The sequence below is a fragment of the Gekko japonicus genome, unplaced genomic scaffold (genome assembly GCF_001447785.1).
Source record: "Gekko japonicus isolate JY-2015 unplaced genomic scaffold, Gekko_japonicus_V1.1 scaffold2579, whole genome shotgun sequence".
Lineage (NCBI taxonomy): Eukaryota > Metazoa > Chordata > Lepidosauria > Squamata > Gekkonidae > Gekko > Gekko japonicus.
The window spans coordinates 1-10846 of record NW_015164275.1 but is presented as its reverse complement, the minus strand read 5'-3'; the positions used below and the strand labels follow the sequence as shown (position 1 = coordinate 10846).

Sequence of the window (10846 nt, the reverse complement as noted above, 5' to 3'; positions counted from 1 at the left end):
CTGAGGGTGGGCCATCAGTCGCCCCCAGCTCTGGCTTCCCACTGCCGCTCCTGCAGCCAGCAAGAAAAAAATATTGTTAAAAAAAAGCTGTTAAAAAACCCAGAAGTGATATCTGTCTGTTCTAGGAATCATGAGAAATTCTATGGTTTTCCATAGCATTTCTGGTGATTAGAGAAGCATGACATGACATCACTTCTGAGTTTTCCCCAGAAGTAACAACACACTGTTATCTGACAGCACATATGCCAGACTCCCACCAGTCACCCAGCTATGCCTGGCAACCCTATTGAAGGAAGTCTACTTGGAGAATGGTTTGATTCACACCCCTAAGTTTTGCCTTTTCACTTTAGATGTCTTAGCCATATTTTGCTTACTGCACAATTTAAATTCAAAGCATTAAAAAACCCCACCAGAATCCCTAACAGCCAACCTCCATAGGAATTTTTTAAAATAAAAGTTAAATACTAAAATGCATCATGGACTTATGGGTTTTGTTACACAAATTAATGTCAGATATGTTATAAATCTCAGTCCTGCAGATGTAAAAGGATTTTTCTGCATGACTATACTTTCAAAACTGAAGAACATGACCACCTCATTTGCTAACAAGTTATTTTTAACACTATGTTTAAAAAGAAAAAGAAACAAGAAATGGGCCAGGAAATTGTGCAGCACATTTAAATTACTTAGATCAGCACTAGTCAAAATTAGCAATATAGCTGGACATAACAATGCATTACAAAGCAAAGTCAAAATGATCACTGACAATAAATATCTAATATTTTACTATGTTTTTCTTGATAGCCCACATTACAGTCTCACAAACATAACACAAATTCAACAGAGCATGTTTGTCTTATGACAATCTTCCTACTCACTTAATATGAATGACTCCAACCTACAAATAATGAACAAGGCTGTTTATAATAAAAGCAAGTATCCAAAGAGCCAAAACAACTTCATGCTTAGTATAATGCCTGCCCACAAAATACTGCCTCAGAAAAACATTTTCTACAGTAGGCCTTGAAAAGAACTGGGCTCTGTATATAGTGAACACTAACACACACTGTGTGCATGCTTATCAAAGGAGTGGAGGTCTTGCCCCGGCCATGGATAGCCCAGGAAAGCCCGATCTCGTCAGATCTTGGAATCTAAGCAGGGTTGACTTTGGCAAGTACTTGGATGGGAGACCTCCTTGGAATACCAGCAGTCGGGAGGTGAGGGCAGGCTTTATTCAGCCACCTCTGAATATCCTCCAGGCCCACAGTAGGGGTCAGTCACCAGAGGTTAGACGTACATACACACGCGTGTGCACTTATGAAAAATACCAAAAAATACCCCTCCCCAAAAAATGGGTAGAGGTCTTTTCCCAAAGGCTACTTAAAGTTGTGATGATATTTTGGAAACGGGTAGAATACCCGCTAGCAAGAAGAGAGAAATAGCTTGCTAGCACTTTAGAATGTTATAATTTTGTATGGTTTTAGAAGGTTTTATAATTTTATAATTGCTATTTATGTGTTTTTTTTTTATGTAAGCCACCCTGAGCCTGCTCCAGCGGGGAGGGTGGGGTATAAATTGAACAAATAAATAAATAATAAATATGAGGTTCACGACTTGACATTACTTATCACACATTTTCTTTCTACTTTCCTCAAAGGTAGGGTGAGCCATAGTGAATATTGAGCAGTGAATGCCAAACAATTAGTAGCACATATGTTACCCTAATTAGCTAAACAGTTGCTACTCTGCTAAATCTATGTCAAAAATCTTCATCTCCTCTCTCTGTGACATATATGATTATTATTATTTTTATTTATTTATTTTACACCCCACCTTTCTCCCGAACGGGAGCCCAAAGTGGCTTGCATTCTCCTTTCACCCACGTTATGTTCAAAAAAGCACTGTGGCATAGATTAGGGAGAAAGTGTGCCACTAGCCCAAGGTCACCCAGCAAACTTTCAGTGACAGAGTGGGGATTTGAACCTGTGTCTCCCTGATCCTAGTCCTGGTTCTCAACTGATGTGTGATATTCCACTCCATTTGATAAACATTGTGTCAGCTTTGCTTCAGAATTCTGCTATCCTAATCCTATTAACATTGCTTATTTGTCCCATTCTGCCCCCATTACATCAATTTACGGTGTGTAATTCACCCTGAGTCTCTGTGAGAAAGGTGGACTATAAATAATATAAATAAAAATAAAATATATAAATAACTGGAAGTGGAAAATGCTGAATTGTTTTGAAATAAGCATCCCAAGGCAGAACAAAGCAGCTTTAGTCAGTTGCTTTACTTGCTAAGATCCTAAATGCTGTGGTTTCTTATTACTATTTCTTCTTATCAACATGAAATACGACAAGTATGCTAGATAGCTTTTTAAAACATCCTAAAATAGAAAATAGACTTACCATCACTTAAAGTTGTAAATTCCAGGAAATGATACTCATACAAAATATCTATTTTGGTTTCCACTTGGGGCCTCTTCAGTGTTGAATAGATGTTACCAGGCCGTTTTTCATCTTGTTTTTCCAACTTGTTGAGTCCGCAACCCATTGCAGAAGCTGATGGGGGGGAAAGGGGGACGGAGAAAATACCGATTAGACTGAAGAATCTTGCTTGGTTCAAATCTTCACTAAAAGTTATTAAATTTCTTGTCTTTTCCAACGGCATGATTAAATGGTTCAAACATTGAGTAGGCTATATTTTATCTCACATGTCAAACATACTTTCAGCTAAGATTGAATTGTAATTAATTGTAATAGTTACAGTTCTCAGATTTCAACTGTGTACTTTAATGCCCAATAGTATAGACCTCTGGTGTATTTCAATGTTCTACAGCTATCAAACCATTATGCCAAACACAGTGCACAATAGTACTTTTAAAAGGGCAAAGGGGTACGAAACAAGTGTAGAACACATCTATAGCCTTGTGCATGGATATTTACAGATCACAGTTTTGAAAGACAAGGGTCTCACATGCTTCTCTGATTCTATATGTGATATATGTTTTAATAATTATTTAATAATACATTTGCACAAAGATAGTTAAAATTAGCCAGGGTTGCCCTTGTTACAATGGCTTGAAGTTCATAGGGGGTAATTCTGGTTAATTTCATCCGCAATCATGCCAAGCCTGACATAACACCAAATCACTTTTAAAACAAATTATGGAGCAAAAGAATCTGCATGAAAAGAGGCAGGAGCAGGGCATTCAAGAGCCCACAGCTTTGCCCAAAAGAGTGAGTTCCTCTGTTATGTCTGTGCTGGGCATATCTAGGAGAAAAAGGTTAGGCTCATCAGGCTATGCAACAGGAAAACATCCTTATTTAGATCAGAACAATGCTAGTAACACAATCAGTGAACACTCAACATGTGCTAAATATTTTCAGAATTAATTATCTGTAAAAATATTGCACAGTATACCATTCAACATTTTGAATCTTATGGATTTTTTTTACTTACAAAACACAGAATGTTTTGTTACAGACTTAATTATATCATTAAAAACAAATACAGCATTAGCACCAGAACATTATTGGGGCACTTGTGCACTGTACAAGTTCTCCACTACACACTAAATCAGATATGCAAGGATGTTTCAGCAGCACAGAGCCTACCTTAGCAACAGAAGCTTAAACAGGTAGTGCAAAGAAAGGAACCAGAATTATGCCAGATCCTCTAACATTTTTTTTCTTGAAACAGTAATACAAGAGATTGGCTTGCAACTGGGAAAGAACATCATGCACTTATTAAACCAATGGCCAAGTATTCAATGGATGCTGCTGCTCTATAAGCCATTTGTATTAATTTGCTAGATTTACATTGACATAAAACATAAAGGGACATTACTAAGTTACATTTACCTGCTCACCTTTGTTTTGTTTTAATTCCAGACTATGCCCTATTAAGCCAGAGATACTCAGTCAGTGGCTCTTCTGAGCACTTCACCCCACTGCGGCACCTGCCCCATGTTTTAGAAAAGTGGCCAAGGCCCTTGCATGGTGGTGGAGCTTGTGGTTGGCAGGTGGTTCCCACCTTGAAACAGCTGCCAACAGAAGAATGGGAAAGCTGCAGATCTCCCTGAGGTACAAGCCTCGTGCCATGAAAGGAAGTAAATGTAGCTCTTAGGTTGATGGTAATTGCAGATGCAGCTCTCCATAAACCATGGAGTATCACTGCACTAAACTAATAATCCAACTCAAGCTACATGTAAAAATTGAGTTGCACACATTAAACGTGGAGTAACAGAGATTACATGCGAGAAACAATAAAACATTTTTAAACATCATATACTGTAGCAAATTAATACCATGTACACCAACAGTGGGATAACTATTTTTTTATTTTGATTAACAAATTATTCCTCTGTGAAAGCGATGATCTTGAGACTCTTATTCAGATGTTCAGCCATATGGATAAACCAATGATACAAAATCCATCTCTGACTGTATAACTGTGAGCAAAATGAAAATAAAAATAGCGACCATGTACAAATACAGAAGGAAAAGCCAACATTAAGGTCTTCAATGGAATTCTTCCCTTTGCCTCCTGAGTGTTGAAAGGGGGGGGGGGTCACAGCAGGAGCAGAACACTCTTTTCCTCCTCAAGACTTCAAAATGAGATCACTCTTTTCCATGATCAGCCATCTCTGAAACCCTCAATTTATCACCATCTCCAAGACATTTTAAAACTTAGTTTGAAGTTTTGCTAACAAAATGGAACAGTTTAGAAAGAACTGGTGGTGGAACTGCATATAGTGGCAGCAAACTTTCATACTGAATACAGACACTACCAAACAGCAGTAAAGCAATGCAGTAAAGTATGCTATCCTCTCTTTGCCCACATTTCTCCCCTGCAGAAATCTTCATTCATTTTTCTCCCAGCAGGCTCCAAGTAGGGAAATGAATCTGGCTGGAAAGAGAATGACCAGGGATTGCAGCAGCGGAGGAAGGGTGCAGCACCTCATTCTGCCCACTGATTTTTTATTGGAGAATGTGTCACCTTGCTGCTCTACAAAGCTGGGCAGGAATTTGCATTTTCTCCAGTCACATACAGTTCCATCAGGAAGCATCTGTGATCTATGGGCAAAATACACCAGCCCCTTTGGTCCTGTTCAGCATGTGAGCAGAGCAGCCAGCCAGGATCCCTGGAAAGGCCGGAAGAGTGGGGGGGGGGGGGAGCTGTTACACTGTCAGCTCAGGCAGATAGAGCCTGAACACCCAGAGAAAGAGACCCGAGGGATCCTGTCTCAGAACTGGCTTGCATGCTAAACTAGCGAATGTGTGGTGATAGGGTTTGCATCTCCAGAGTTTTAGTTGGGAGTCGGGACAGAACCTGTCTCAGGAGACTTTGGAAGTCTCAGAACCTGTTTTTGGGGATAAAGCAGGTTGAGGAAGAGACTGAAGCCATCCCAAAGCCCCAGTTTCTGAGGAACAAACTAGTGAAAGGTTTGTGTTTTCTGAGAGGAGCTCATTGTTGTTGTTGTTCTGCTGTCAAGTTGCAGCTGATTTATGGTAACCCTGTAAGGCTTTCAAGGCAATAGACATTCAAAGGTGGTTTGCGATTGCCTGCCTCTGCATAGTGACCAACCCTGCTAAGCTTCTGAGATCTGACAAGATTGGGTTAGCCTGGGCTATCCAGCTCACATTCACCCTGTGAGAATCTTGAGTCTGAGAGAAGACCAATATTCACCTCAGGAATACAAACTTGGCAGCTAACTGTTGTTTGTTCTCCTAAACTATCAATTGTGTCACACCTGTTAATAGTTTCTATCCTCTTTTCTGAACTGCCTTATTTCCCCATCCATGGAATTTATTTATTATTTATATTTATAGCCCGCCCATCCCGCAAGCGGGCTCAGGGCGAGTAACACCATAAAACAATAAAATAAATACAGTTAAAAATTTAAATAATTTAAAATAATAAACATTAAAACACAATCACAATTCAGACAAGTCAACTGGTTGTGGGAGGTTCTTTGGCATATTATTTGGGTTGGTAGGTGGGTGACAACAACCTCAGGGAGGCCATATAGGAACATCCGCTGCCTCAGCCAAAAGCCTGGTGGAACAGCTCCGTCTTGCAAGCCCTGTGGAATTAAAGACGATCCCGCAGGGCCCTAATCTCAACTGGGAGCATGTTCCACCAGGCAGGGGCCAGGGCAGCGAAAGCCCTGGCCCTGCTCGAGGCAAGGTGGACGTCCTTCAGCCTAGGGACAACCAGGAGATGTTGGTCCACAGAGCGTAACACTCTTCAGGCATATATGAGAAGAGGCAGTTCCTCAGATATGTGGGTTCCAGGCCGTGGAAGTAAATAAAAATGACTGTTCTCCTCACAGGTGCTGAACTTATTTTATTCAGAAGCCACTTGGGTTAAGTCTGTCAGGTGGAGGGCTGGGGTAGAGACCACGCTGGTCAAACTTTACATCTGTTTAAACATCATATTTAAGACCCTGACCTTCAGCCCAGAATTAATAAAAATGACCATGTTGAAGAGTTCTTCCTAGCTGAAAATAATGCAGACATAGAATCTATAGTTATGACATATTTAAAATAATATTGTGAAATCTTACACTGACCTACTGCATCCATAGTTTACATACCCCAGGTCAGGTTATCAGCGCTATTACCAAAAAATTACAGCAAATATCCAAAAGCATTTGGAGATAAAGATCTAGTTTAAGTAGCCAGCATACATCCTTGCACAGTAAGAGAAAGCATCTAGACTGGAGTGATATGATCCCTACAACTCATTTCACCTACATTCTGGCCACAGCATTCTGTACCAAATAAAATATCTGAACAGTTTTCAAGGGCAGCCCCATGAAGAGTGCATTGCAAAGAGTGCAATCTACATGTAATCAGTGGCCAGATCTTTCTGCCCAGGAAAACTGTAACTGGCTAACAGGTTGAAGCTGGTAAAGGGCACTCCTGGGTACAACTGCTACCTGCTTATCCAGTAGAAGGCCTGGATCCAAGAGCACCCCCACACTATGGACCTGTTCTTCAAGGAGGGTGCAACCACATCCAAATGGGTGACACTCTAAATTCTTGGTCAGACCTTCCACTCGCCAGTAGCACTACTGTCTTGTTGGGATGAAGCTTCAGCTTCTTTGCTGCATCCACTCCAAAACTGCCTCCAGGCACTGGTTCAGGGTTTCTTCAGACTCCCTGGGATCAGCCAGTCATCTACTTATTGGTGACAACCCAGAGCAAATCTCCAGATCGCTTGACCCAGCAGTTTCACGTAGATGTGGAAAAGCATAAGGGACAAGATGGAGCCTTGTGGGACCTCACTGGCTAAAGTCCAGGGCTGAACAGCAGTCCCCTAGCTCCACCTTTTGAAATCTACCCTTCAGGTAGGGCTGGAAGGCACCTCCAAATCCCCACCCAGAAAGGTGGTCCAGAAGCATACCAGTAATTAATGGTATCAAAAGTCACTGAGAGAAGAAGAACCATCATCAGAGTTATACCCCATCTTCCCATTCCCAGAGCAGGTAATCTACTAGAGCAACCAAGGCTGTTTCAGTTCCATAACCAGGCCTGAAACCAGATTCAAAAGGATTCAGACAATCTGCTTCATCCTGGAATGCTTGAAGTTTTACACACACACACACACCATTCAATTACCTTGCTCAAAAACAGAACATTTGAGACTGGTCAATAGTTACTGAAATCTCCAAAGTAGGCTTCTTTAGTAGTGAATGCACTACAGCCTGATTCAAGGCTGGGATGACCACGCCATCTCTCAAGAAGGCATTCACTACCTCTCAGACCCAGCCAGATTCCCCCCCCCCCGACATATCTAGGCCTCTGTAAGCCGCCCTGAGCCCGCTTGCGGGGTAGGGTGGGGTAGAAATACCCGAATAAATAAATAAATATAAATTTAAGTAGCCAGGAAGGGCAAGGGTCATACAAGCAGGTGGCCTCAAACCTCCAAGGATCAGGTCCACATCTTCATACTGAACAAACTGAAAAAAGTATCCCAAATAGCTGGATGTTGGTACCCTGACAGCATCTGAGCCTATCGCTGCTAATGTAGAGTCCAAGTTGGTAGGATGTGAGAGATGTTATCTGCAAAGCATTGAGCAAAAGAGTGTCAGCAGACCACAGAGTGTTACTCACAGAAGGCTATCCCGCCCCTGAGGGGGAAAACGAGCCTATGGGAGTGCTGCTCCAGCATCCAATCAGCTTTGAGAAGGGGGGGTGGAAAGTTGGAGTTGAGTTGAGTTCTGCCTCAGGGAGAGAGCAGTGAGAGCTCAGGTCTGGCTCAGTGAAAGAGCAGGCAGATGGAAGGGTGGCTCTGCTTGGCAGTGTGGCAGAGTGGTTTGGCTCTACTTCTGACAGAGAATAGAGCACCCAATTGTTAGGCTTGTCTCTGGCAACAAGCAGACCTTGTGCCATTTAGTCTGACCTTTGGGAAAGGGCTGGCTGGTGTGGGTGGAATCCTGTGTGTGAGAGAGGATCTAACCTAGCGGTTAATCGGTAAAAGCCTGTTTATGCTTGAAAGTATTAAAGAAAATTGAAATTAATCTCTAAATTAATGTGCCTCAGCCAGGTTTCTCTTTTCTCTGTCTGGAGACCTGTGCTGCTGATTTGTTCCTTGAAACCTATTTGTAAATAAATAAATCTTCTTTGTTGTTAATATATAATTCCTGCCCCAGTGACCTCCATGTTCTGCTTGTGCACCACAAAACTTACCTCACAGTAGCGAACCCAAAGCCTACCCACTAGCTACCTTTAGAACACTTGGTGTCTGAGGGGAAGGTTTATAGTTTAAAATAAACCCAGTTCCCCAAAATTACAGGAGGCTGCCTGGGTCTCCTCAGTTGAAAGAAACGGCTTGTCACACCAAGCAGTTCACCTCCTTTTGCAGGTCAGATCCCAACAGGCTTCTGACCAACCAGAACAGCTCTGCCGGCCTACACTGTGCAGATAAGTGGCAGAAAAGTACAGTTTCTTTATAACCATCACTGCCGTGAGTACACTTTAAAATGAGCTTTAGCCCATGACTTATTGGATTCATACTGAGTCATCCTCCACAGTCACTACAAGCTGTCTCTATTGTCTTTTCATGGCCCAGGGCCTCTCAGTTAACCAAGGGGCTCCCTGAGCTCTAACCCCTGCTAGAGGGTGCCTGGGAGCGATTGTGTCAAACACCCAGTGCGTTTCCTCATTCCAGAGGTCAACCAGGGCATTGACAAGAACATTACCCATACCAACAGGAAAATCCCCTAGATTTGTCAGAAAGCCACTAAGATCCATCTGATTCTGGGGGTGGATCATTTTAATATATTCCCCATCCCTGCTAAGTCTTGGTAACCTTGTCAGTCTAAACTTCAGCAAACAGTGATCTATGACAAAGGAACCGTCATCAGTTCTTCCACCCTCAGATCACATCCATTCCACCCAGAACAAAATACCAGATCAAAAGTGTGACCTGCACACCCATGCGGTTGTCATGAAGGCCATGAAATCCTGAGCCAATTCCAACAAGACAACCTCAGCATGAAGGTTTAAGTCCCCCAGGACAAACAAGCTAGGAGTCCTCAATACCACCCCTGAGACCACCTCTGTCAAATGAGGCAAGCAAGGAGATTGTTAGACAGTGGAGTGGTCAGTACACCAAAAGAATCCCAATCCCAGCATGAGGCACACAGCCTCAACTGCTTGCAACAGCAGGTGGAAGATATCTGTAGAAATGCAACCTGGTCCACATTTTATACCTGTATGAGACACTATAAGTAGGACCAGTTAAAATCTGCAGAGGTTTCATCTGGTAGAAAGGTGTGCAACATAGTGCTTGAACCAAATAAAAATAAAAATGAGGATTCCACCCAGGTTGTAGTTTGGTCATATAATCAGTTTGGATGACTTCCGCCACTGAAGAATGAAACACCGGAACTTACCTGAAGGTTTCTTCTCTTCAGTGGGTGAAGTCATCCACACCCCACTGCAAAAAATAATTTTTTAAAAAATATCTAATCAGATGTAAAATCTGTTACGCAGCTGGTCTATACTAAGACTGGAGAGTCAGTCTCACTCTGAGACAATACAGTCTACACAAATTTGCATAGCCTGCCTGAAGTGAGGAGGAGGTATAACTTAACCAGTTTGGATGACTTTGTCCCACTGAAGAAAAGAAACCTTCAGGTAAGTTCCAGTGTTTTGTTAAACAGGATGCATTGTTTATCCACAGTCAGCAACTGACAACTTGCTTTTTCAACCCTTGCTCAAGAGTACAGTATGTCATATTATAGGTAAAGGAGCTATAATATGTAAATTATCACTAAAGTACAAAAAATATGCTTGCAAAGATAAACTTAGTAAGTTGGACTGCTTTATGCTATTTTCAGACTCATTCAAGAAATGTTTGAAACAGGATATTCTTTTGTAAGTCAAAGCAGCAACCAGTGGTCTACCAGCCAAGGATGCATAAAAATACCACTGCTTGTCTATAGTTAACTCCCAACCAGCAACAACTGCACAGCCCTCCAGCTGCTGGGCTACCACATATATCACATTAGCACTTAAAGCACAGGTCAGTTTAAGGAGAAATGAAAAGATGAAGGGATTGAGCAAGGAGGGTGAATGCTTGTGTGACTTCCTCACATGACTCTGGCTGGGCCATTGGACTGAGTGTTAAGAGGTTACTCTCCTGTGATTCTCCTAAGTCCAAACTACTTCCTCCCTTGACTATATAACTGAGGGCCAAACTAAACGGTTGAATTTTTAATAAGCTGAGTCCAGGGAACGCAGCTAAAGTTCCCTGGCTTTCAAATAATAAAGGAGAGCCCACTGCTGGGGGAGGAAGTGCTCTGGCCTTTGTTATGCCAACTTCTCCAGGA

General features: G+C 42.1%; 1 protein-coding gene across 1 annotated transcript in view; it reads right to left on the bottom strand.

The window, feature by feature from the left end:
- RFTN1 (raftlin, lipid raft linker 1) overlaps window positions 1-2559 on the bottom strand; it is a 149774-nt gene extending 147215 nt beyond the window's left edge. Inside the window, exon 1 of the mRNA XM_015408750.1 lies at window positions 2409-2559. Within this exon, the coding sequence (XP_015264236.1) occupies window positions 2409-2553 (145 nt within the window). The 5' untranslated portion in view covers window positions 2554-2559. The remainder of the gene's footprint in view (window positions 1-2408) is intronic.
- Window positions 2560-10846: the final 8287 nt, after the last annotated feature.